Source organism: Myodes glareolus, chromosome 8 (assembly GCF_982192425.1).
Source record: "Myodes glareolus chromosome 8, mMyoGla1.1, whole genome shotgun sequence".
Lineage (NCBI taxonomy): Eukaryota > Metazoa > Chordata > Mammalia > Rodentia > Cricetidae > Myodes > Myodes glareolus.
Genome location: NC_142033.1, coordinates 41,474,370 through 41,498,011, shown reverse-complemented (window position 1 = coordinate 41,498,011; position 23,642 = coordinate 41,474,370). Strand labels below are relative to the sequence as shown.

Sequence of the window (23,642 nt, the reverse complement as noted above, 5' to 3'; positions counted from 1 at the left end):
GTCTCCTACCCCAACTCGTTATCTGGGTGCTTGTCTTGAATTAAAAATATGTTATTTAAGAGGTGAACATTCACATTCGCTGGTGTTGGTGGTAAACTCCTTTAATCCCAGCACTTGGGAGGCAGAAGCAGATGGATCTCTGTGAGTTCCAGGTCAGCCTGGTCTACAGAGTGAGTTCTAGGACAACCAGGGCTCTGTTGCACAGAGAAACCTGCCTCAAAAAACCAAAAAGAAAAAAAAAAAAGATGAGCATTCTTTTTTTTCTTCTGTGCTGTGTATTCTTTTAGAAGATTTTATGTAATTTTAGTATGGTTTTTTTTGTAATAATTTTCATGCTAACTAAAAGACAGTCTGACCTTAATATATTCACGTTGTATGACCATCACTACTGTTTAATTCTGAAATTCCTTCCTTCCTTCCTTCCTTCCTTCCTTCCTTCCTTCCTTCCTTCCTTCCTTCCTTCCTTCCTTCCTTCCTTCCTTCCTTTTTTCCGCAGTTCCTTCTCTGGCAACCCCTGCTGTGTTTTTTCCCTAGGGTTTTCCTGCTCTGGACCCTGTATTTATAATGAATACATGGAGTCTTTTTGTCTAGCGTCTTGCACTTACAATGTTGCCACGGTTTATCTATGTTGCATCTTGTCATACTCAGTTTCTTTTTATTATCTTTTGATACATTAGTGGATCTGGTTTCCTGTGTTTGTTTAGAATTTTTGCATCCATATGGATGAATGGGGTTAGCGAGCAGTGTTCCCCTCCCTGACCGGCCTTGCCTGATTTTGGTATTGTAAACTAATTGAGAAGTATTTCCTCTCAATTGGAATTTTCCCTGTCTCACTCGTTCTGGCAACCCTGGAACTGCATAGATCTGCCTACCTTTGCCTCCTAAGCCCTGGGGTTTGAAACCTGTGTAACCACAACCAGCCCCAACTGTCACTTATTAAATGTTCATTCTTGCTTAATGAACATGTGTACTGGAGGCTTGTGAAAAGTTCAGTAGGCAAAGGCACCTGCAACCAAGCTTGAGGACTTGAGTTTGATCCCCTGGTTCACATGGTAGAAGGAGAGAACCAACTCCTGTAAGTTGTCCTCTGACTTCCACATGTGTGCTGTGGCATGTGTGCATTCATACACATACAGACACATGCATACAAAACCCCGCCGTGTACTGGTGATGTGTTAATACGCTTAGTAAGTCATACTTAGCAGTTCTGCTGTGTGTTCTGTAGCTTTCTGTGCTTGCTGTTCTTTTGGTTGGTCTTGTGGGGTGATTTTTGGCGATGGCTGGTGAACTCTTCCAATGTGAAAGAGTGTGTGGAACGTCTGTTCTATTGCCCATCGGTTTCTATCCGTCGCCCTACCTGTTTTTGCTTTATTTATTTGGAAGTTAGTTGTTGAAATTCCTAAGAGATTAGCATTTTTGATGTTACCCTAATTAACAAGACTTTATCCTTTCTGCTGATTTTTCTTTTGTCTTTAAGAATAACTTTTGCTGTGAAGTCTGGTTTGTCTAATTAATAGAACTCTGCTGGCATCCTTTTAGTTACTTGTGAGAATTTTTCTTTTCATACTTTTACTTTCAATGTTTTAATATCCTTAATGCTTATATATTTAGTGTACCTAGCATGGCTGGTTTTTAAAATATTTTCTGTCTACCTTGGTTTTTTTCTTGTGTATGTGTGTGTGTGTGGGGGAGGGTAGGTCAAGGGTTTGGAGGGGGTCTTCTGTAGCCCAGGCTAACCTTGAATTCCTGATCCTCCTGCCTCCGCCTAGCCAGTGTTAGGATTTCAGGCAAATACCGTAGTGCTCAGTCCTGTTTTGGCTTCAAATGATGAAGCAGCTCTTTCATGGGTGTTTTGTTACTTATACCATTGGCCACTTTCTGTGTCACTGTGCTTTAGTTTGTTTTTTGAGACAAGGTCTCACTACGTAGCCTTGGATGACCTGGAACTCACTTTGTAGACCAGGCTGTCCTCAAACTCCCAGAGATACACCTGCTTCTGCTAACCAAGAGATGGGATTAAAGCCATGTGCCACCATGCCTGGCTTCTATGATTGTTGTTATTTAAAAAAAAATTATTCTTGTTCAGTTTTTCTCTCATCATGTTTTAGAAATTTTGGATGAAATTTAAGTCTGTTTTCTTCTATAGTAATTGCTAAATTATAAATGCTTTGTTGACATTCTTTTAGTGGCCACCTTACATGTTTCATTATTTAAAGCTCAAGCCTAAGTTAAACCATTTTTAACCTTCTTCCTCACAAACACAAGGACCTTAAAACAACTTCCTGTGATAGTACCCATTTGCTTCCATGGTATCACTATGCGCTTTATACACAAGTGTTGATTTTTGCTCAAGTATTTCCTTTGTGCTTTCTTTCCCATTGCAACACAGATCTTTTTTAATCTGAAAGTTTGTCTGCCTGGTGTTTACTTTTCTTTTTCTTTAAAGTAAGGGTCTGTTTGTGTGAAACTATTGCTTTTTAAGTTTTCATTCAGAAATCTTTTCATTATCCTCATTCTTATAAGACACTTGTTCTATATATTCTGGGATGTCAGCAAGTGTCAGTTATTGAAGGTAACATTTATGTTTTGTTTCTATTACTATGTTACGTCTTCTCATTCTAATCATTAGCTCCTATTTGTATGACTAGCTTTTTAAAAATTTTTTTAGCCTAATGTCATCTCTTTTGGTGTGTGACAATTTTAGCATATATTTCTAGTTGTGGATTTCTTATGCTGTTATCTTGTTTGACTCCTGAAATCAGGACATTTGTGTCATTCATCAGTTCTAGAAAATTCTCAGAATTTATCTTTAAATTACTTTTGTTCATCCCTTTCTTCTCTTCTTCAGACTTCAATCAGTGGTATACGAGACCAGTTTTTTTTGCTCTGGCCTCTTTGTCAATGTTTCTTAACCTCTCTCATATTTTCTATCTCTTTGCTTCTCTGTGATATGAAAACCAGACAAGATCGAGGTAGGTAAATATGAAAGCCAGATTTACTCAAGAGGCAAACATAAATATTAGCCCTGCAATTCAGACGTAAAGCCTTGAATCTAGACCAAGTTAAAAGAGTTACAACTGAGATATTTTTATTAAGAAAGCAACCCAAGAGGGACTAAAGCTAATACCCTATCTCCTGGCAGTGCAAATCCAGAAAGCACCCTCAGTTTGAGACCTAAAGATTCCCATGTTAGGGTTAACTAACTGTGAGTTCAATAATAAAAATATACAAGTAAGCAAGGAAGACTGGAAACACAGATAATAAACTTCATGATTGGATATCCAGAGACTTAATATGCTAGGAATTTAAAAATATTGTTTGAACTGGGATCTGTTTTATTCTAACAGGAAGGTACTTTGGGACATTTACTCAGAGTCACTATAGTAGGATACTTACTACTTAATTAAAATCTTTGAAATGACAGTCATTGTTTTATGAGACTTCCTTATTTCATATTTATTTATCTATTTATTTATTTATTGCAGAGCTTTAGGAGAACTCTTTTAAGGTTATTGAAGCTTTATTTCTCCTGCATTCATAAAAGATATCTGGGGAAACTGTATAGGATGATTGATAAAATGGCAATGCATTTTATCAAACAGGTGTGGCTAGGCTGGGTGTGGTGGTGGCATTCCAACACCCAAAAGTCTGAGGCAGGAGGATCCCAGGTTTCAGGTCAGCAGCCCAGGCTTCATAGCAAGACCACATCTTAAAATGAAAACAGACCTCTAGAAACAAAATGAAACTAAAGGGAAATTAGGGTTAGATAGTACATATCATGTAAAAACAGGCTTTGCTGTTCTTACATCACCACACCGTAGAAGTGTGCCATAATGGTGCTAGGGATGTAGCTCAGTGGTCAAGTGTCTACCTCATGTGCACAAGACCTTGAGTTCAATCCCCAGTACCAAATAAAATGAAAAGAAATGTACTATTCTCTTGGACTTTGTTTGTTCTTGTTTTTTCCCCTTGGTTGCCTGTAACATTCTTCCCACCTTTCTGCTCCCTGGAATTTTCAGGCGTAACATTCATGGAGTGAGCAAAGAGAAAATAGCGAGAATGTTGGAGCACTACCAGCGCTTTGTGTCCGTGCCGATCATCATGAGTTCTTCAGACCCAGAGAGGACGGAGCGCATCGCGTTGTGTGCATACGCTTGTGAGGACCAGAGTTCTGGGTAGGCTGAGTCTGCTGACAAAACCTCAGTTTGCAACTGTTCATTGTTTTTAATGATATTTTTGGAGATGTTTGATGTCAGCTGAGGATGTTAGCAAGAGAGGTAAAAGTTCATGTGAAAGATGAGTTTTTTCCCTTGGAGCTGAGGGTTTGTGAGTCTCTGCCTATATAGCAAATACACCTGTCTTTTTATTTTAGCTTTTCCCTTTTCTCTTAATTGTTTTTGTATATATCCATACTACTTTTAGTTTGTTAGGTTTTAGTGAAGGTACTCCCATAAAGAGTTTCGTTAATGTTAGGTGTGATTTCATTTGGGAAAGCTTAATGGGAGAGCTGGGACTTTGAGGATCCCTGATATAAAGAAAGATGAGTTGACAAACTGAATAAGAAGTCATGAAAGTTGAAAGTGTGATGTTGAATTAAAAATGAATATCTATTTAACAAATGACATCTTAAATGAGAGCTTCCTTATCTGTTTCTTTAGTGTCTCTCTCCCCCCTCCCCTCCCCTCCCCTCCCCTCCCCTCCCCTCCCCTCCCCTCCCCTCCGAAATTACCTGGTACTACGGAGAAGGAAACATGGAACACCGCTTAGGAGTTTATTAGAGGGGGCGTGTACAGGTGTGGGGAAGTCTGCATGCAGAGAGAGAAAGAGACAGAGACAGAGAGAAAGATGGCGCGTCCAGCTTTTAAAAGCTGCCTAGTGCATGTGCACAGGGTTTTGACATGACTATGTATGATGGGGTTCATGCATGCTGCCAAGGGCTTAGCTGAGTCATACCTGGATGATGCAACCACACAGGCATGTGGGTCACATGGCCCCGGGCCTTTAGGCACTTCTACCTGAGGGCTTGTCTGCATGTGCATGGCCCTTTAGAACCTGGAAATGTCAGCCTTATTGTGGCTGAAATTACACCCTATCCTCCCTCCCTCCCTCCCTGCCTGCCTCCCTCCCTCCTTCCCTCCCTTTTTCATTCCCTTCTTGCCTCCCTCTCTTCTTCCCTCCTTTTCCCTCCCTTTCTCCTTTCCTTCCCTTCCCTTTTCTCTTCCTTTCCCTTCTCTTTTCTCCCGCCTTCTCTCTCTCTCTTTCTTTTCTTTTCTTTCTTTTTTTTTTTTTTTTCCAAACAGGGTTTCTTTGTGTAACAGTCCTGGCTGTTCTGGAACTTGCTTTGTAGACCAGGCTGGTCTTGAACTGCTGAGATCCTGCCTCTGCCTCCCTAATGCTGAGATTAAAGGTGTGCACCACCATCACCTGACTCGTTGTTTTTAATTTTGTTTTTCTTCCCAGACAGACTTTGTCTGTGTATACCTGACTTTCCTGGAACTCTGTAGAGCAGGCAGACTAGGCTGGCCTCGAGCTCAAGAGATCCACTTGCCTCTGCTGGGACTAAAGCAGAGTTGAGCATGAGTGCCACCACACCTAGCTTTAGTGGTTTGTTTTGTTTTGTTTTGTTTTGTTTTTTTACTCACGCAAATTATGTTGTATTACTGTTGTTGGTGGTGGCGTGGACCTGGGAGAGCAGAGCCTACAAATAGGTAGACTAAAGTCTCATGCAGTAACCAGCTTTCTTCAGGGCATCAGACAGTTTATCTTCTGAGGACATTCTGAGGGTTTAGCAAGGTCATGTGAGCAAAGTTCACTTTAGTTTAAGTTGGATATAGATAGGCACAAGGACAAGGTTACATGAGTTAGGTTGTACACAGTCAAGAGGACAGCCTGTGTTGGGAGACATCATGTGAATAGCTATAGTAACGGCTGGGGAATCTGAAGTATTTACACCTAGGAGGGCATGGAGCACATTCCAAGATCAACCCGTGTGATGGAGGAACAGAGGATACAGGACACTTGTCTTGTATACTTGGTGTTTTCTCACAGTGTCTCAGAAATCTCATATAGCTTCATTCATGGACCGTATCTGACAGTGTTGGTTCTGTGTTCCTGTAAAGCATTGGTTCCCAATCTTCATAATTCTGTGAACTCTTTAATACAGTTCCTCATGTTGTGGTGACTACCACACCATAAAATTATTTTCATTGATACTTCATAACTATAATTTTGCTAGTGTTATGGATTGCAATGTAAATATTTGTGTTTTCTGATGGTCTTCGGTGACCTCTCTGAAAGGGTTGTTTGACCCCCAAAGGGCTCATGACCCACAGATTGAGAAACAATTCTGTAAATGAAGTTTCTTCTGTACTAAATGGCAGGTGGACATAGAGTAGGTCTATGTGCTGTAGCATATGCCAACCTGTGGGTGTGAAAGAAGCCAGCACGGTGATGTCCTCTCGTGTGAGCACATTGACAACCTTCGTTGTCATAGTCAACACATAGCACCTTGTCTGACAACCACAGGTTACTGTCCAACTCAGAGTCTGCTCTGTGGATGCTGCACTGCGTGCCAGGTGTAGGACTCACAGTAAAGAATGTGTTTATGATATTTTAGGGACAGCCTAAGATTAGCTTTTAAAACATTTCTTCTACTAGTCCGGGAAAGTACCCTGCCTCTGAGCTATACTACTGACTTATATCCCCATCCCAGCTTTGGTAGTTTTTGTGTAATTTATTTTTTAGTTTTTAGAATAAATGGTAAATGCTGTCTGATTGCATGCTTCATTAATTTAAATCACAGTATTAATGGTACTGTGAAGAGACTTTCTTACCATACTTCAAAAAATGTCTTGTAGCCCAAGAGACAATGAAGCTTTTACCTCTGAAAAAGAAGAGAATGTCTTATCCACATCTGTGAAGCATTTAGAGTTACCCGAGGAGAAGACCCCTGAAGTGGCCAAAGAAGCAGTGTTCCCCGAGGGCACGTCCCCCCTCCCTCGTGCCAGTTTAAACAGAGGAAGAAAGGAGATGAGCTCCGTGGGTCATGGTGTACACAGCAGCCCTTTCTTGCGGGAAGCCCCAAACACCTGTTTTTCTCACTCTGAAAGCAAAGTTCAAGCCACAGACAAGAGTGAGAAAGAGCAAGAGCCAAAGACGTCAAAAGAGCGTGCTGAAGCAGATGCTTGGAGTCCTGCAGAGGGAGCATCTCCAAGTAGTTACTGTGCTGAGGACAGTCAAGAAGCTGGTGAGCTTGCAAGTGCTGGGACCCTTCAAAGTGAAAACCCCCCACCTCCTGAAATACTGGAAGAAAGAACAACAGGAAAGAAAAAGGTCACTGGAAAACAAAAAAACAAATCATCTTTGGAAAAGTTCCCAAAACACGAACCATCAAATTTTGTTGGTGACTGGCCAGTTGATAAGACAATCAGCCAGAGGACCAAAAGGAACCGGAAAGCTGAAAAAGGTTTATCTGTACAAAATGACAAGAAGTGTAATCGCCCTCAGTCACAGAAAGTATTTGATACTAGAGTATCTATGAATACGGATCATGTCCAGCAGCGAGGCTCTCCACATGGAAACGATGATCTTTCAGAAGTGCCCAGTAGCTGTCAATATGATCCTTACAAAAGTACTGAGCAAACCTCCTTCAGTATTGTGGGCGACTGGCCCTCACCTGCTTCGTTAGCTCAGAGAGAGCACAGATCGAGAGTACCAAAAGCTGGCTTAAATGAAACCAATTTAGAATTTGGAGCCAGTGACAGTGTGGGTGAAATACCCTTGTACCCCACACATGAGGCCTATTGGGGCACAAGCCCTGAAGAACTGAAATCGCTGGGCTCCACCCTTCGGAGTTCTGAAATGCTGCCTAGTAAAACAAGTCATGGGGATCAAACTTCCCTGAGTAAAATGACTCCTAGCCAGCACACACTGCCCCTTCCCTTTCCCAGTAGTGCAGCTGCCCTTCCTGGAGTTGTGGGGCCTCCTCGGTCTCTAGCAGTGGGGGTGTCTGGGATTGTCTCTGGAGTAGATACAAGCACATGTGCCCAGACTGAGCCCCAAGATTTTGCTCTTTTGTGGAAATTAGAAAAGAATAAAATCAGTGTTTCAGATTCTGTCAGAGTGCTAACAGGAAAACTAGATGGGTTTAAGCCAAAAGATTTTACTATTAATACGAAATTAAATGTTCATGAAGCAATTCCATACAGAGTAATGCATGATAAAAGTACGTATGTTGAAGAAAGTGAGCTTACCAGTGCCGATGAGTCTGAAAATCTTAATATCCTTTGTAAACTATTTGGATCATTTTCCTTAGAAGCCCTGAAAGATTTATATGAGAGATGTAATAAAGATATTATTTGGGCCACAAGCCTTTTGTTGGATTCTGAGACTAAATTATGTGAGGATACTGAGGTTGAGAATCCCCCCAAATCATATGACGAGTCACAAGTTGGACCATTTTCTATGGGGCTGGATTTGAAGGAAATTATTGGCCAGAGAGGAACCTCAGAAGATCCTAAGTGTTGTATGTCAGAATTTAACCCTGGGGTTGGTATCAGGAATGCTAATGCACAGTCTGCTGGTGTTGCAGAAAAGGGAAACTTGAAGCAGGAAGAGATAAGAGCTGTAAATCCTGAAAACCCTGAGCTCATAGCCAGAATATTTCCTAATGCTGCTGTAAACATAAAAAGTAATACTGCAGTAGCTCCTAGCACTCGGGCTGACGTGGCGGGTGCACACAGCTTTAAGCGGCCTCTTCCACTTACTCCAAAACCTAATGTCCTTAAAGATGTTAGTGAAATGGAGAAAAATCTAGTAGCCACAGAGACTGGCGGCAATATTCACTCTTTTTTAAATTTATCTGATCTTATCAACTCTGCAACAAGCACTTCAAATCCTGAATTAAATGAAGTTTATCTTACTAGCTCTTTGGAAGTAAAGAAAAATGAGAATCTTCCTAAGGATTATATGAAATTTGGAAACATGGAAGAATTTATCAATGAAGATAAACAGGAAATGGAGACAATTCTAATGCCAGGAACTGGTTTGTCAGCCGGAGTTAGTGAAGAGGATAAAACCGAGGTATTGAATCCCACACCAGCGATGGCCAAGTCTCTGACCATAGACTGTCTGGAGCTGGCACTGCCCCCTGAGTTGGCTTTCCAACTTAATGAATTATTTGGCCCAGTTGGTATTGATTCAGGTAAGGAAAAAGTGTGTGCGCGCGCGTGTGTGCACGAGCGAGTGCCAGCATGTGTGTAAATAAACAGCATATATAGTTTTTGATTCAGTGGCAGTCATTTCATTGGCTGAATGTGTCCGTAAGTTATATCACATGATTTTACTTAGTGCCTTATATTTGGCATAACATGTTTTTAAAGGATTCAAAACAATTAATTTGAAGTAGAGAATATTTATGTAGAATTTTCTGTCAGTATATCCATTAATATGTTGGAAGTTTTCTCCAGTATTCACTTCACATTTATTTGCAGAAGTGATCTTTGTGCCTTTTGGTCTTATTTCAGATAGATTTAAGGCAGGAAGTAATTTCCTAGAACACAGTTATGGAAATCTCAGCTAAAGGAATGTATGGAGCTGAGAGGAACCTAAGTAGATTTGTCACGAAGCTTTGTGTGTGTACCAGCTACATATGAAAACAATGACAGAACATAAAAACACGATGTAAATGGGGATGTGGTAGTGATGGTGACAATATTTGGTTTATGCGTATGATAGTTGAGTGTGTTCTCTGCAAATGTATGATGAGTAACGGTTGTGTTTTTCTCTTTTTCTTCCCTTCACAAGGCTCTCTAACAGTTGAGGATTGTGTGGTTCATATAGATCTGAATCTGGCTAAAGTGATTCATGAGAAATGGAGAGATTCTGTAATGGTTGGTAGCTTCCTTGTATGAAGAGCTGGCTCCCTGTGTTTATTTTGCACATATGCAGACTTAAATATATGTACCCACATGCAGATTTAAATACATGCACGAAATTTTTAAAAACAGTGAAAATCTTAAAAATCAGAGATTTATATACATGTAGCTATTCTTAGTAATTTCACTTATATAGTTTTATTGTTTTACTTAATTTTAATAACGACTTATAGTGCATGAGAAGAACTGATTTCTAGAGAAAGCTGCTATAACTTTGTAGCTTTGTTTCCCAGTGCCCCGCCCTTTGCCAATCTTTGCTCTGCCTTTGTGTGCAGGAGCGGCAGAGACAGGAGGAGGTGTCTTGTGGCAAGTGCGTGCAAGGTAAAGTACATATTCTGGCTTTCACTTTGTCTTGAAGTTGAAATATGGAGTGTACCGTTTTGTTTCGTTTTGTCTTTTAAGACAGGTTTCTCTGTGTAAACACTGGCTGTCCTGGAACTCCCTCTGTAGACCAGGCTGGCCTTGAATTTGGAGATCTGCCTACTTTTGTCTCCCAGTTCTGGGATTAAAAGTGTGCTCTACCACCACTGACTCAAGTGTGCATGCATGTCTTAGCTCATTTTCAATGTGCTTCCACAAAATAGGGTACCCAAGGATTTCTAAAATTATATCAAAAAAGTTTTGTGTGTGTGATGGTGTATGTGTGTGTGATGTGTGTGCATGATGGTGTGTGTGTATGTATGTATGTATACAGTTCAGAGGACAGTTTGTAGGTGTCTCTACCATGGGTCCTGGGGCTTGAACTCAGGTTGTTAGGTTTGGCAGTGGGTACCTTTACTCACTGAACTCAGGACCTTTGGAAGAGCAGCCAGTGCTCTTAACCATTGAGCCATCTCTCCAGTCCCCTCCAGATGGCTTCTTAAACAGTCTCGTCTCCAGTGGTGTCTGTCATGGCAGGTTTGGTGAGAAGGCTTCCTTTTATCATGAAGCACTGTTAGTGCTTCTGTTGTGCACTCTGCCCTGCAACAAGGCGGGAAGCTTCCGGTTGAAGACCTTGGGCTCCACTTTTTTTCAGACCTGGGACATGCAGCTTCAAGAGAGAACACTGGCCACACCCCTAAGAGTATAGGCCTCTCTTGTAAGGGTTGTGGACTTTAAAAAAGTGAAAGACATAAAGTTTGGTCCATCTGGGATGGGGAGTGGGTCTTGGATGAGATGGGGGAGGCGGGTGAATATGATCTAAACAATCTATGAAATTTTCAAAGAATTAATACAAATATTTAAAAAGAGATAAAGCTGACTGAAGGTAGAAGTTACTAAACTATAGTGTAGTTGAATAATGGAAGTGCCTGCAGCAACTACAGTTTCTTCACTGCCCAGAGAGACAACACTGGAGTAGAGAGAGTGTGTCTGTACCCCGGAGAGATGGGGCTGGAGCAGAGTGTGTCTGTACCCCGGAGAGATGGGGCTGGAGCAGAGTGTGTCTGTACCCCGGAGAGACGGAGAGATGGGGCTGGAGCAGAGTGTGTCTGTACCCTGGAGAGACGGGGCTGGAGCAGAGTGTGTCTGTACCCCGGAGAGATGGGGCTGGAGCAGAGTGTCTGTACCCTGGAGATGTTGAAGGGTTAGTTGGTGACGCCTATCACTATGAACTTTGTGGATTGTCCCTTATTTTCAGCATAATTTGCTCCGTATTTATAATATGCCTCTGGTCTGTTAATATTTGTCAGCATATTGCTTTTCTGAGGTCTTTGAACAGAAGAGCGGGCTTAAGCGGAGCTCTCCCAGTTGCTCACTACCCAGCATTTACGCTTCCAGCACTGTTTTGCTGAGGAGGGAGGGAGTCAAAGTGACAGAAAAGAATGGGAAGCACTGAGCTGATTTCTAGTTACACCTCGATCATTGCTCATTTGAAATATTCCTATATTATCATTTCTTGCTTGTAGTTATATGAAGATTTATTTTGAAATTTCAGTCGTATTATATTTAGAAGCTGAAAAGGATTTCAAAATCTCATGTTTCTTTTGTCTTGTGACTAATATTTAATTTGTACATCAATTGCTGAAAATATTACACCACTTTATTATTCTTATAGATCCTTTGCTGACTGGACCTGCTGTTCTTGATAATTCTGAACAAAAATCATCTCAGAAAACTGGCAAAAAGTTATTGAAGACTTTAGCGGCACCCGAAACACCGGATCCCTGGAACACTCAGACAAAAAAAGTTTCACTGCGAGAAATAATGTCAGAAGAAATCGCCTTACAGGAGAAACATGATTTGGTATGGGTTGGCACGATACTAATCTGTGGTCTCTGCGGTGTTGTTTAGCATGTGATTTTCATTTAATTCTGTGTCTCCTGCTCTGGACTTCATATTTAACCTGTCTCAAGCCAGTATTAAAACTGAAAAATATTTTAAGTAGAATCTGGGTGAGGCTTTGTTTCCTGCTAGTTAGTACTCTGACATACACAGGTCTTCTATGCTAAGTATGAGTTTGCAAGCTCTATTATTGTTAGTTTTTAACATTTACTTCTGTAATCTTATACTTATAGAAAAATATGAAATCTTTCACTTTGAGATGGTGTCATACATTATTTAGTAACAATAATTGTATCGCTTTTTAAGGATGTGCCTATCTTTAAATTTTAAAATAATAAAATTTAGAGAAAAAATTCAGAAGCTTCAGAATTTGTATTACAATTCAGTTTTCTTCCTTCTACTCTTCAACTAGAGTTCAAATAGAAATTTTATTTTAAATCTGATTTACTTTTTGCTCTTTACTTCAGTGTACTTATTTGAAGCCATTGGTTTATTTGATTCTTTCATATTTCTTTTCAACTTTTCATATTTCTTTTCTTTTTTAATTTTGAAAGTGAGAACTAAAGAATTTAAAAAGTAAAATACTTAGTCCAGTTAAAAAATACTTAGTCCAGTTAAGGGCAAAGTGATTCTTAAGTGGGGACCAAGGTGTATTCCCACTTCATTGTGTGTCTGGCTGCAGTGCACAGCACTAGGTGCCGGAGCAGCGAAGGTGTTCTTTGTAAGTTCCTGCCATCACACCCGTGTGTAAAGTAGCTTCAAGTAGTATCTTACAGTTTTACTGTGGTTTCAGATAGCCTTCTTAATTTATGTGTAGTAGGCTGGAGAAATGGATTCTCTATGTATAGTGTTCTGTTGGCATGTGTGCCTGCATGCCAGAAGGGGGCACCAGACCCCATTACAGATGGCTGTGAGCCACCATGTGATTGCTGGGAATTGAACTCAGGACCCCCGAAAGAGCAGCCAGTGCTCTTAACCTCTGAGCCATCTCTTAAAAGAAATAGGAAAGCCTGATTTTAGGCTTGAATAATGTAATAGTTTTGCTGGAATGCCATTTCTATCACTGAAACTTACCTTTTGTTTCTGACCTGCCTCATAATCTTTTTAGTAGTTAACAAATGAATGTCTTTTGACTTTACAATTTAATGCATTTTTTTTCTGTCAGTAATTTTTCCTTTCCTTTTTTTAAACAAATTGGGTAACAGAAAGTAGACAAGAACTGGGTGGCAGTGGCACACACCTTTAATTCTGGCACTCTAGGAGGCAGAGGCAGGCGTATCTCTGAGTTCAAGGACAGCCTTGTCTACAGTGTGAGTTCTAGGACAGCCAGAGCTATGTGAGAAAAGTAGACAACTTGGTCCAAAGAATATTTTTTTAGGAATCCTCACTTTAGATGAAGCCTCAGTAAGGGAATTTCTTGATGTTTTCTTTTCACTATTCCAAGGAAAAAACACTTTTTTGTATAGCTCTAGAAAAAAGAAATAACAAAGCAGACATCATATATATTAAGGACTAAAACATGAACATTAATTGTAGGATGATGAGATCTTAAGTTTATAGTTCATTGATGTTAGAACTCATAGTTTCTGTTAGAACTCTTGGTTTTTTGAGACAGGGTTTCTCTGTAGCTTTAGGGCCTGTCCTGAAACTAACCCTTGTAGACCAGACTGGCCTGAAACTCACAAAGATACACCTGCCTCTGCCTCCCAAGTGCTAGAATTAAAGGCATGCACCATTATTCCCTGGCTAATTTAAGAATCTTTATCATAATCTTAGTTTAGAATTTGGAAGAATTCTAGGGACTAGGAAGATGGTTCATTGAGTAAGAATATTTGCTGCCAAGCATGAATACTTGAGTTCTTATCTCCCAACACCGTTGTAAAGAGTTCTTTAAAATTTTAGTGTGCTAGGACCTGCTTTTGGGGGTGGAGATAGGAAGATCACTGTGAAGAGCCTGTCTAAACGGAAGAGGTAGAAAGAGAGAAGCATGCAGTGCATTCCGTAGATGGGGTGGGCGGGCAGAGAAAGAATGGATTTTAGAAAGTTTATTTAGTCTGACAGTTTTATTTATTTATTTATTTATTTATTTATATTTTAACTTTTTGTGCTAGGATCTCAACATACAGCCCAGACTGTCCTTGAACTCCCAGTGTTATAGGTGTGTGCAGCTCTACCTGGCTGGAGTACTGCTCTGGGTAGCAGCTTCATGGATTGTGAAAAATACTAATACACATCGGTTATTTTTGAGTAAATGTATTTGTGAAAAAGTTTTAAGTAATTAGGAGCTATAAGGTTTCCTGTCAACCTGAACTTACAACATTTATACATTGTAGTTTCTGCCCATTGAGGAGAATGTATTTGTGAGGACGTTCACAGCAGCACACAGTATTCCTTAATGAGGACTCAGGGGAGACATTTCTCTCAGGTTTCAGTACCAGAAAGCTGTACTTCTCCTGAGTAACTGGTTTGTTTTAAATTTATGGACACTGAGAACGTTTCTTTCCCTTTTGCTTTGGCCACTAAGGGGGCTCAGAACTAAATTTGTAGCAACTCTACAGGATTTTATGGCATGGATTTATATACTAATTTTCTTTGCTAGCTTTATCCTGTATTCTTGCCTTTATTTTCTCTAATCTTTGACTTCATTTATTTATATCCTATTTTTTAATAGACAGTTATACTGATTAATGATGAATAATGTCCCAAATAAGCATCATTAGGTGACTGGTTGTATGGATATCATAGTGTATTTACACCAGCCTAGATGGCCTTAAGCTGTATGGTACAGCATATACCAATCAATATGAGGGTCCTCATTTACTGAAGCACCGTTACATGGTTCATGGCTGTATATGTAGCTTCTCCTTGTTATATCATATAGTGGACTGTTTTGAGATTGTGTATGTATCTGAATATATGGAACTATGTGTCTTTCTGAGCACCTTTGAATATTTGGCAAAAATGGGATATAAATAAGTAGTGTAAGAATACTTACATTACTAACTTCCGCCTCTGATCGGTGAGGAAAGGCTGTGATTGCTTATAAATTGTTGGTGTTTTTGCAGCAAACTAATTAGACTTTTGTTCAGTATTATCTGGCTTATAAATTTCATCTTCAGGGTGATTTCTTTTCTGTTTCGTTTTAGAAAAGGGAGACACTTATGTTTGAAAAAGACTGTGCCACTAAACTAAAGGAGAAGCAGCTCTTTAAAATATTTCCAGCCATTAACCAAAATTTCCTGATGGACATTTTCAAAGATCACAAGTGAGTGCTAGATGGACTGACTGTGATTTTTACTCTAATGACTGGAAGTGTATCCCAAACAATCTCGTGTTTATTTTTCTGATTAAATAATTATTAGATTTAATATATACAGAAAGTGAAAATTTCTAGCCATTTGTATTCCTTGTTCTTTTTTCCTTAATTTTTTTGTTACCTTTTCACCATGAGAAACCTGCTCAGATAACATGGGACTGGAGCAGACGGTTCTTTGCTTTCATTTTTAAACTAGAACCTCTTGGTGCTCAGTTTGTTACAATATAAATATGGGCATGGGGGTGTTTTATCTGTGTTTGATTTTGGAAGGAAATTGAAACTTTATAATTCCCCAAAAGATTTATGGGGATATAGATGATAAAAAAAAAGAAACAATGCAGCTAATATGCCTCAGATAAATCCAGGAACTCAGCATGGAGGCTACAGGCATGCACTATATAAGCCTGGCTCCAGAATAAATAATTCAAAGAAACTGAGTTATCATGTTACCACCTCCCTCCTCCTACTTTGATATTAGGGATTGAATCCAGGACCTTACACATCTTTTTTTTTTTTAAATTAAAATCTACTAATGGTCTCATGCATCCCCAGGCTATCATTAAATTTGCCATATAGCTAAGGATGACCTTGAACTTCTGACCTTTTTCTGATTACAGGTATCTGCCTTCATGGCCAGTTCTAAACAATTCCAGGGATGAAACCCAGGACTTCCTGCATGTTAGACAAGTGCTCTACTAACTGGGCCACATCCCCAGCTCAGTTAATTTTGACTGGTATATAAACACAAAAATGTGCATATTAATGAGTCATAGATTGTTTTTATGAATGTGTGTACTGTGTAGTGTTTAATTAGGTTAAACATATTTTTTCTAAATACCTGAGTTTTTTGCTTATTCATTCATTCAGTTATTTATTGTGTATGCAAGCAGTAAGTGTGAAGGTCAGAAGGTCATGTGTGAGTCGTGGCTCTTTCTTTTCAACATGTGAATCCTGGGAATCAAACTCAGGGCATCAGGTGTGGCAGAAAGAATCTTTGTCTGTTGATCTATTGTACCTGCCCATTATTATTATTATTATTAAAAACTTTGCAAGTTGTGGACTAGAGATATGACTCAGTGGTAAGAGCTGTACTTCTGAGGACCAGGGTTTGGTTGGTAACACCCACATGGTGGCTCTCAACATCCACACGGTGGGTGACTTCAGTTCCAGGAAACCCAATGCTCCACGCAGGCACCAGGCATGCATGTGGTGCACAGACACATGCAAATAAAATAAAAAAGATCCTTAGTATTATTTATTATCCTTAGTATTATTTAAAATTTTTTTTGACAGCATTAAGGAGGCAGAGGTAGGCAAATCTCTGAGTTCAGGTCAGCCTGGTCTTTGTAGCAAGTTCCAAAGCAACCAGGGCTATATTGTGAGATCTATCTTTTAAAAAAAAAAATAGGACACAATTATTATTTTTATGAGATTTCCTAGAGGTTCTTCTTGAATCTTCAAGTACATTAGGTTTCAATATTAAAAACTTAAAATAAGGCAATTTCTTACACTTTAAAATTTTTTTTAAAAAATATTTTTTATGTATCTGAGTGTTTGCCTATATGTATACTCCTTGTGTGTCTGATGCTCACAGAAGGCTTAGAAGGCATTAGCTCCTCTGGAACTAAAGTTGCATGCTGTTTTGAAAACCTGGGTTCTCCTCAGAAGCAGCAAGTGCTCTTAACCACTGAGCCATCTCTCCAGCCCATTTTTTATATTTTTAGAAATTGCTTGAATTTATACCACAGAACTTTCATTTTCTTTTATTAACATTATATTTAAACAGCTATTCACTGGAACACACAGTACAGTTTCTAAACTGTGTTCTTGAAGGAGACCCTGTGAAAACAGTTGTCGCTCAAGAATGCGGTCACCAAAATGAGAATATCACTTCTCATACTGCACTGAAATCAAAAGAGAAGAAGGTATGGAGGAATTGGATCTTGTGCTCTTTTGGCAAATAAATTTATATGAAAATATGATTTGTTGCCGTGTGGTGGTGGCTCATGCCTTTAGTCCCAGCACTTGGGAAACAGAGGCTGGTGGATCTCTGAGTATGTTTTCAAGACAGGGTTTCTCTGTGTAACTCTGGCTAGCCTGGAACTCTCTATGTAGATCATTCTGGCTTTAAACTCAGAGATCTGAATGTCTCTGGGATTGAAGGTGTGGGCCGCCATGCCTGACTCATAATTAAATTTTTGAAGAACATGGTGATGTCTGTTTCAACTCTCTGCAGTCTCAGGGTCTAAGCAAAATATTAGTGAGGAAATTATATAACCAACTGTTAATTATGTATTGATCAGTTTTTGCAAACCTTTCTTTCCTTATTTTTATCAATTAGAGATTATATGTGTGTTATATAATTCATATACTATTTTGTAGTATTGTTGACTGAGGTTTCTGTCCTGTCTGGTTCCCGCAGTCGTTAAGTCCTGAAGAAATCACACAGAGGTCTACATTAGTTATAAACTGATTGGCCCATTAGCTCAGGCTTCTTATTAACTCTTATAACTTATATTAGCCCATTATTCTTGTCTATGTTAGCTACGTGGCTTGGTACCTTTTTCGGTGAGGTAGTCACATCTTGCTTGCTCTGTGGCCAGATCAGGACTGTAGACCAAGCTTTCTTCTTCCTAGAATTCTCCTGTTCTCATTTTCCACCTCTACTTCCTGTCTGGTTGTCTCACTTATACTACCTGCCTGGCTACTGACCAATCAACATTTTATTAAAATACAATTGACAGGCTACAGACTATTGTCCCACAGCATAGTATTACTATAAATAAGTGGTAGACTTTAAGATTTTAAACCTATGTGACACTGTAGATTGTTTTATAGAGTACATTATAAATACAATTCTTGGTAATATTTCTAAGCGAAATGATAATTTCCACGTTGTTACATTCTAGTAAGTAACCTCAATCAAATAATTATATTAATAAAAGCATTTTTTAGAGTATTGAAAATTATGGTTTTGTTTAGTTTTCATTTTGAATACACATAAAATGTTTACTAACTTACATAGTAGGACATGTATGACATAATACTTTTAAAGTTTCAAAAGAAGCGAATTGAAACCTATATCTCTTAAGATAGAGCTAAGACGCTAGGGGTGGCACATGTCTTTAATCTGAACACTCAGGAAGCAGAGATAGGAGGATCTTTGTGAGTTCGAGGCCAGCCTGGTCTACAGAGCGATTTCCAGGATGGCCAGGGATACATAGAGAAACTGTGTCTTGAAAAAAAAAAACAAACAAGGAAAACAAAACAAAAAACAAACAAAAGAGATAAATCTAAGACGTAGATCACTATTTGCAAACAGTGAAGAAAGGAATCTGTGAAGACTGAGTTGGCTTAGAGATCTCTGTGTTTCATTTGTTAAACATTAGTTTTTGATATTCTAAAGACATTTGAATATACTGAGAATATTATCTTAAAAAATAGTTTTCTTCCTTAATGGAAAACATATAGGCAGTTTGAATAATTATTATTTTCATTATCTTGTATTTTGCATTAGAAACTTCTTTAAGGATCTGTTGGATAATTACATCACATGCACATGTGGGTGTATACATTACAAACACACTTTGTTGCCATGTTTGGATTCTGAGAGCGGATCTCACTAAATAGCTTATACTGTTATCAGTAAAATTGCTTGGCCTCCATGCTATTGAGATTATAGGTACAGGGTTTTTTTCTAAAAGGTTACTGGATTTTTCTAACTGACCACAGTGGCTCACGGTAGGTTGAAACTGACTCATATTTATGATTTTTACTATTGGTCATGCCAACTACATGAGGTATTCTTTCCTCTTCCTCCTTCTTCTCCTCCTCTGTTGTCGTCGTTTCTTCTTCCTCTTCCTCCTCTCCTCCCCCTCCTTTTTTAATGGGTTTGGGTTATCTCACTCAGGATGGCTTTTTCTAGTTCCATCCATTTGCCTGCAAATTTCAAGATGTCATTGTTTTTTTACCACTGAGTAGTACTCCATTGTGTAAATGTACTACATTTTCCTTAACCATTCTTTGGTTGAGGGACATCTAAGTTGTTTCTAGGTTCTGGCTATTACAAATAATGCTGCTATGAACATAGTTGAGCAAATGTCCTTGTGGTATGAGTGTACATCCTTTGGGTATATGCCCAAGAGTGGTATTATTAGGTCTTGATGTAGATTGATTCCCAATTTTCTAAGAAATCCCTACACTGATTTCCACAGCTCTACAAGTTTGCACTCCTATCATCAATGGGGGAGTGTTCCCCTTACTCCACATCCTCTCCTGCATAAGCTATCATTGGAGTTTTTGAACTTGGCCATTTTGACAGGTATAAAATTATAAATGAAAGTTTCTCTCCCACCTTGGTCTTTCAGTCACAAAGAAATACACAGAGTCTTATAATAACTATAAACTGTTCGGCTTATTATCATAGTCTTATTATTAACTAGCTCTTACAACTTCTCTTAACCCATAATTCTTGTCTATGCTTAGCCAAGTGACTTGGTATCTTTTCTCAGTGCAGCATTTTCTTTTTCTTTTTCTTTAAAGGGCATTTATTACATAAATTCAATACAGCACTGGGACTGGGGAGAGAGTACTCTTTGTTCTTTAGCTGGATCAATCCCCAGAGGATTTCTTGCTTTTTTAAAAAATGTATTTAAAGAAACTATCATTTCACTTCCTCCCCTCCTCCCGTTCCCTCCATCATCACTTCTCATAGAGGGTAAGGCTTCCCATGGGGAGTCAACAAAGTCTAGCATATTGCTTTGAGGAAGGATCAAGGCCCTCCCCACTATATCTTGGCTGAGCAAGGTATCTCTCCAAAGAGAATGGGTTCCATAAAGCTAGTACAAGCAGTAGGTATAAGTCCTGGTCCCACTGCTAGTGGCCCCACAATCTGCCCCAGCCATACAACTGTCACCCACATTCAGAGGGCCTAGTTTGGTCCTATGCTGGTTCCTTCCCTGTCATGCCAGAATTGATGAACTCCCATTAGGTCAGGTAAGCTGTTTCAGTGAGTATTTCCATCATGGTTTTGACCTCTTTGCTCATATTTTCACTCCTCCCACTCTTCGATTGGACTTTGGTTTTGCTTCCTCTGTGTCTGGGTGGCAACTGAACCTTTCCTCTTCCCAGAATTCTCCTAGTTGGGTTGCCCCGCCTATAGTTGGGTTGTCCTGCCTGGCTACTAGCCAGTCAGTGGTCTTTTAAATCAGTGCAAGTTGTAGATCTTTACAGGGACAAGACCATTATCCCACAGTGCTTCCTCTTTTTTTCTTTTCAAAACAAGAACTGTGAATCTAATTTCCTTTGTTTAGCTTTTTTCCTGTTATCCATAACACCTGATGGTATCTCAGAGTTGTTTTGATTTGCATTTCTCTGATGACTAAGGTTGTTGAACATTTCCTTAAGTGTCTTTCAGCCATTTTAGATTCCTCTGTTGAGAGTTCTCTCTTTAGATCTGTACCTCATTTTTAAAATTGGATTATTTGGTCATTTGATGTCTAGTTACTTGAGTTCTTTGTATAATTTGGAGATCAGTCTTCTCTTAGATGTGGGTTTGGTGATGATCTTTTCTCATTCTGTAGGCTGCCGTTTTGTCTTGTTGACCATGTCCTTTGCTTTACAGAAGCTTCTCAGTTTCAGGAGGTCCCTTGTATTAATTGTTGCTCTCAGTGTCTGTGATACTGATGTTACATTTAAGAAGTGGTCTCCTGTGCCACTGCATTCAAGGCTGCTTTCCAATTTCTCTTCCACAAAGTTCAGTGTAGCTGGCTTTATGTTGAGGTCTTTGATCCATTTGGGCTTGAGCTTTGTACTTGGCAATAGATGTGGATCTGTTTGCATTCTTCTACATGTTGATATCCGGTTATGCCGGCACTATTTGTTAAAGATGCTTTCTTTTTTCCACTTTATAGTTTTAGCTTCTTTGTTAAAAAAAATCTGGTGTTCATAGGTGTGTGGATTGATATCAGGGTCTTCTATTCAATTCCATTGGTTCCCCTGTCTGTTTTTGTGCCAATTCCAAGCTGTTTTCATTACTATAGCTCTATAGTTGAGCTTGAAGTCAGGAATTACGATGCCTTCAGAAGTTCCTGTATTGTACAGGATTGTTTTGGCTATCCTGGGATTTTTGTTTTTCTATATGAAGTTGAGTACTGTCCTTTCAAGCTCTGTGAAGAATTTTGCTGGGTATTGCATTGAATCTGTAGATTACTTTTGGTAAGACTGCCATTTTTACTATGTTAATTCAAGAGATTGCCTATCCAAGAGAATGGGAGATCTTTCTGTGTTCTGATGTTTTCTTCAGTTTCTTTCTTCAAAGACTTAAAGGCAAAACCATCAGGTCTTTAACTTGTTTGATTAGAGTTACCCCAAGATATTTTATGTTATTTGTGGCTATTGTAAAGGGTGACGCTTCTCTGATTTCTTTCTCAACCCTTTTATCATCTGTATATAGAAAGGCTACTGATTTTTTTGGGGGGGAGGGGTCACTTATGTATAGTATCATATCATCAGCAAATAGCAAAAGTTTGACTTCTTTTCAATTTGTATCTCCTTGATCTCCCTTTGTTGTCTTATTGCTCTAACTAGAATTTCGAGTACTATATTGAATAGATATGGAGAAAATGGACAGCCTTCTTTTGTTCCTGATTTCAGTGGGATTGCTTTGAGTTTCTCTCCATTTAGTTTGATGTTGGCTGTTTTCTTGCTGTATATTGCCTTTATTATGTTCCTTATATCCCTGCTCTTGTAGTAATAAGGAGCAGCGGGCCTAACTTTACCCACAATAATTACACAGAAACTGTATTCATTTAAACACTGCCTGGCCAATTACCTCCAGCCTCTTATTGGCTAACTCTCACATATTGATTCAACCCATTTCTAATAATCTGTATCTCACCACGAGGTCGTGGCTTACCCGAAAAGATTCAGCATGTCTGACCTGGCGACTGGCTGCATGGTGTCTGCTCTCTATTTCTTTCTCCCACAATTCTGTTCTGTCTTCCCAGTCTACCTATGTTCTGACCTACCAGGCCAAGCAGTTTTCTTTATTAATTAACCAATGAAAGCAACAGATAAATAGAAGACTCTCCTACATCATGCTCTCTTGAAGACCTTTATCATGATGGGGTGTTGAATTTTGTCAAAGGCTTTCAACATCTAATGAGATGTTTATGTGATTTTTTTTTTTTTTTGGTGTAACAGTTCTGGCTTTCCTGGAACTCACTCTGTAGACCAGGCTGGCCTTGAACTTAAGATATGTGCCTGCCTCTGCCTCCCAAATTCTAGGATTAAAGGTGTGCACTACCACCTCCAGGCTGTGTTTTTTTCTTTCACTTTGTTTATGTGGTATATTACATTGGCAGATTTTCATATGTTCAACTATCCCTGCATCTCTGGGTTGAAACTTGCTTGGCTGTGGTGGATGATTTTTCAGATTTTTATTTAATATTTTTGCGTTGATGTTCATGAGGGAGATTGGACTGTAATTCTCTTATCTTCGTTGTGTCTTTGTGTGATTTGAGTATCAAGGTAACTGTAGCCTCGTATAAATAGTTTGTCAATGTTCCTTTTGTTTCTATTGTGTGGAATAATCTGAGGACTATTGGTATTAGCTCTTCTTTGAAATTCTGGTATAATTATGCACTGAAACCATCTGGCCCTGGACCTTTTTTTGGTTGGGAGACGTTTGATGACTTTATATTTCCATAGGAGTTATAGGTCTATTTAAATTATTTATCTAGTCTTGATTTAATTTTGGTATGTGGTACTTATCCAGAAAATTTGTCCATTTTCTTTAAATTTTCCAATTTAGTAGAGTATAGGTTTAAGTATGACCTGATGTTTCTCTGGATTTCCTCAGTGTCTGTTGTTATAGCTCCCTTTCCATTTCTGATGTTGTTAATTTGGATATTCTTTCTCTGTCTTTTGGTTAGTTTGGATAAAGGTTTGTTTATCTTGTAGATTTTCTTGAAGAACCAGCTCTTTGTCTCATTGATTCTTCATTTCTATTTTATTGATTCCAGCCCTCAATTTGATTTCCAGCCTTGATTCCTGCTGGTTGATTTTGCTTCTTTTTGTTCTAGAACTTTCAGGTATGCTGTTAATTTTACTAGCGTGGGATTTCTCTG

At 39.1% G+C, this 23,642-nt stretch overlaps 1 protein-coding gene across 13 annotated transcripts in view; it reads left to right on the top strand.

Moving 5' to 3' along the window:
- The window catches only part of N4bp2 (NEDD4 binding protein 2), a 78,538-nt gene that overhangs the window by 36,847 nt on the left and 18,049 nt on the right, over window positions 1-23,642 (top strand). For 12 of the 13 annotated variants that reach the window (XM_085691851.2, XM_085691844.2, XM_085691847.2 and 9 more), the window contains 7 exons: window positions 4,020-4,175; window positions 6,858-9,202; window positions 9,805-9,890; window positions 10,211-10,256; window positions 11,971-12,158; window positions 15,344-15,462; window positions 17,300-17,438. In XM_085691851.2, the coding sequence (XP_085547977.2) occupies window positions 4,020-4,175; window positions 6,858-9,202; window positions 9,805-9,890; window positions 10,211-10,256; window positions 11,971-12,158; window positions 15,344-15,462; window positions 17,300-17,438 (3,079 nt within the window). Of the gene's footprint in view, window positions 1-4,019; window positions 4,176-6,857; window positions 9,203-9,804; window positions 9,891-10,210; window positions 10,257-11,970; window positions 12,159-15,343; window positions 15,463-16,130; window positions 16,248-17,299; window positions 17,439-23,642 lie in introns of those variants that run through there. The other variant, XM_085691853.2, reaches the window with a different exon arrangement.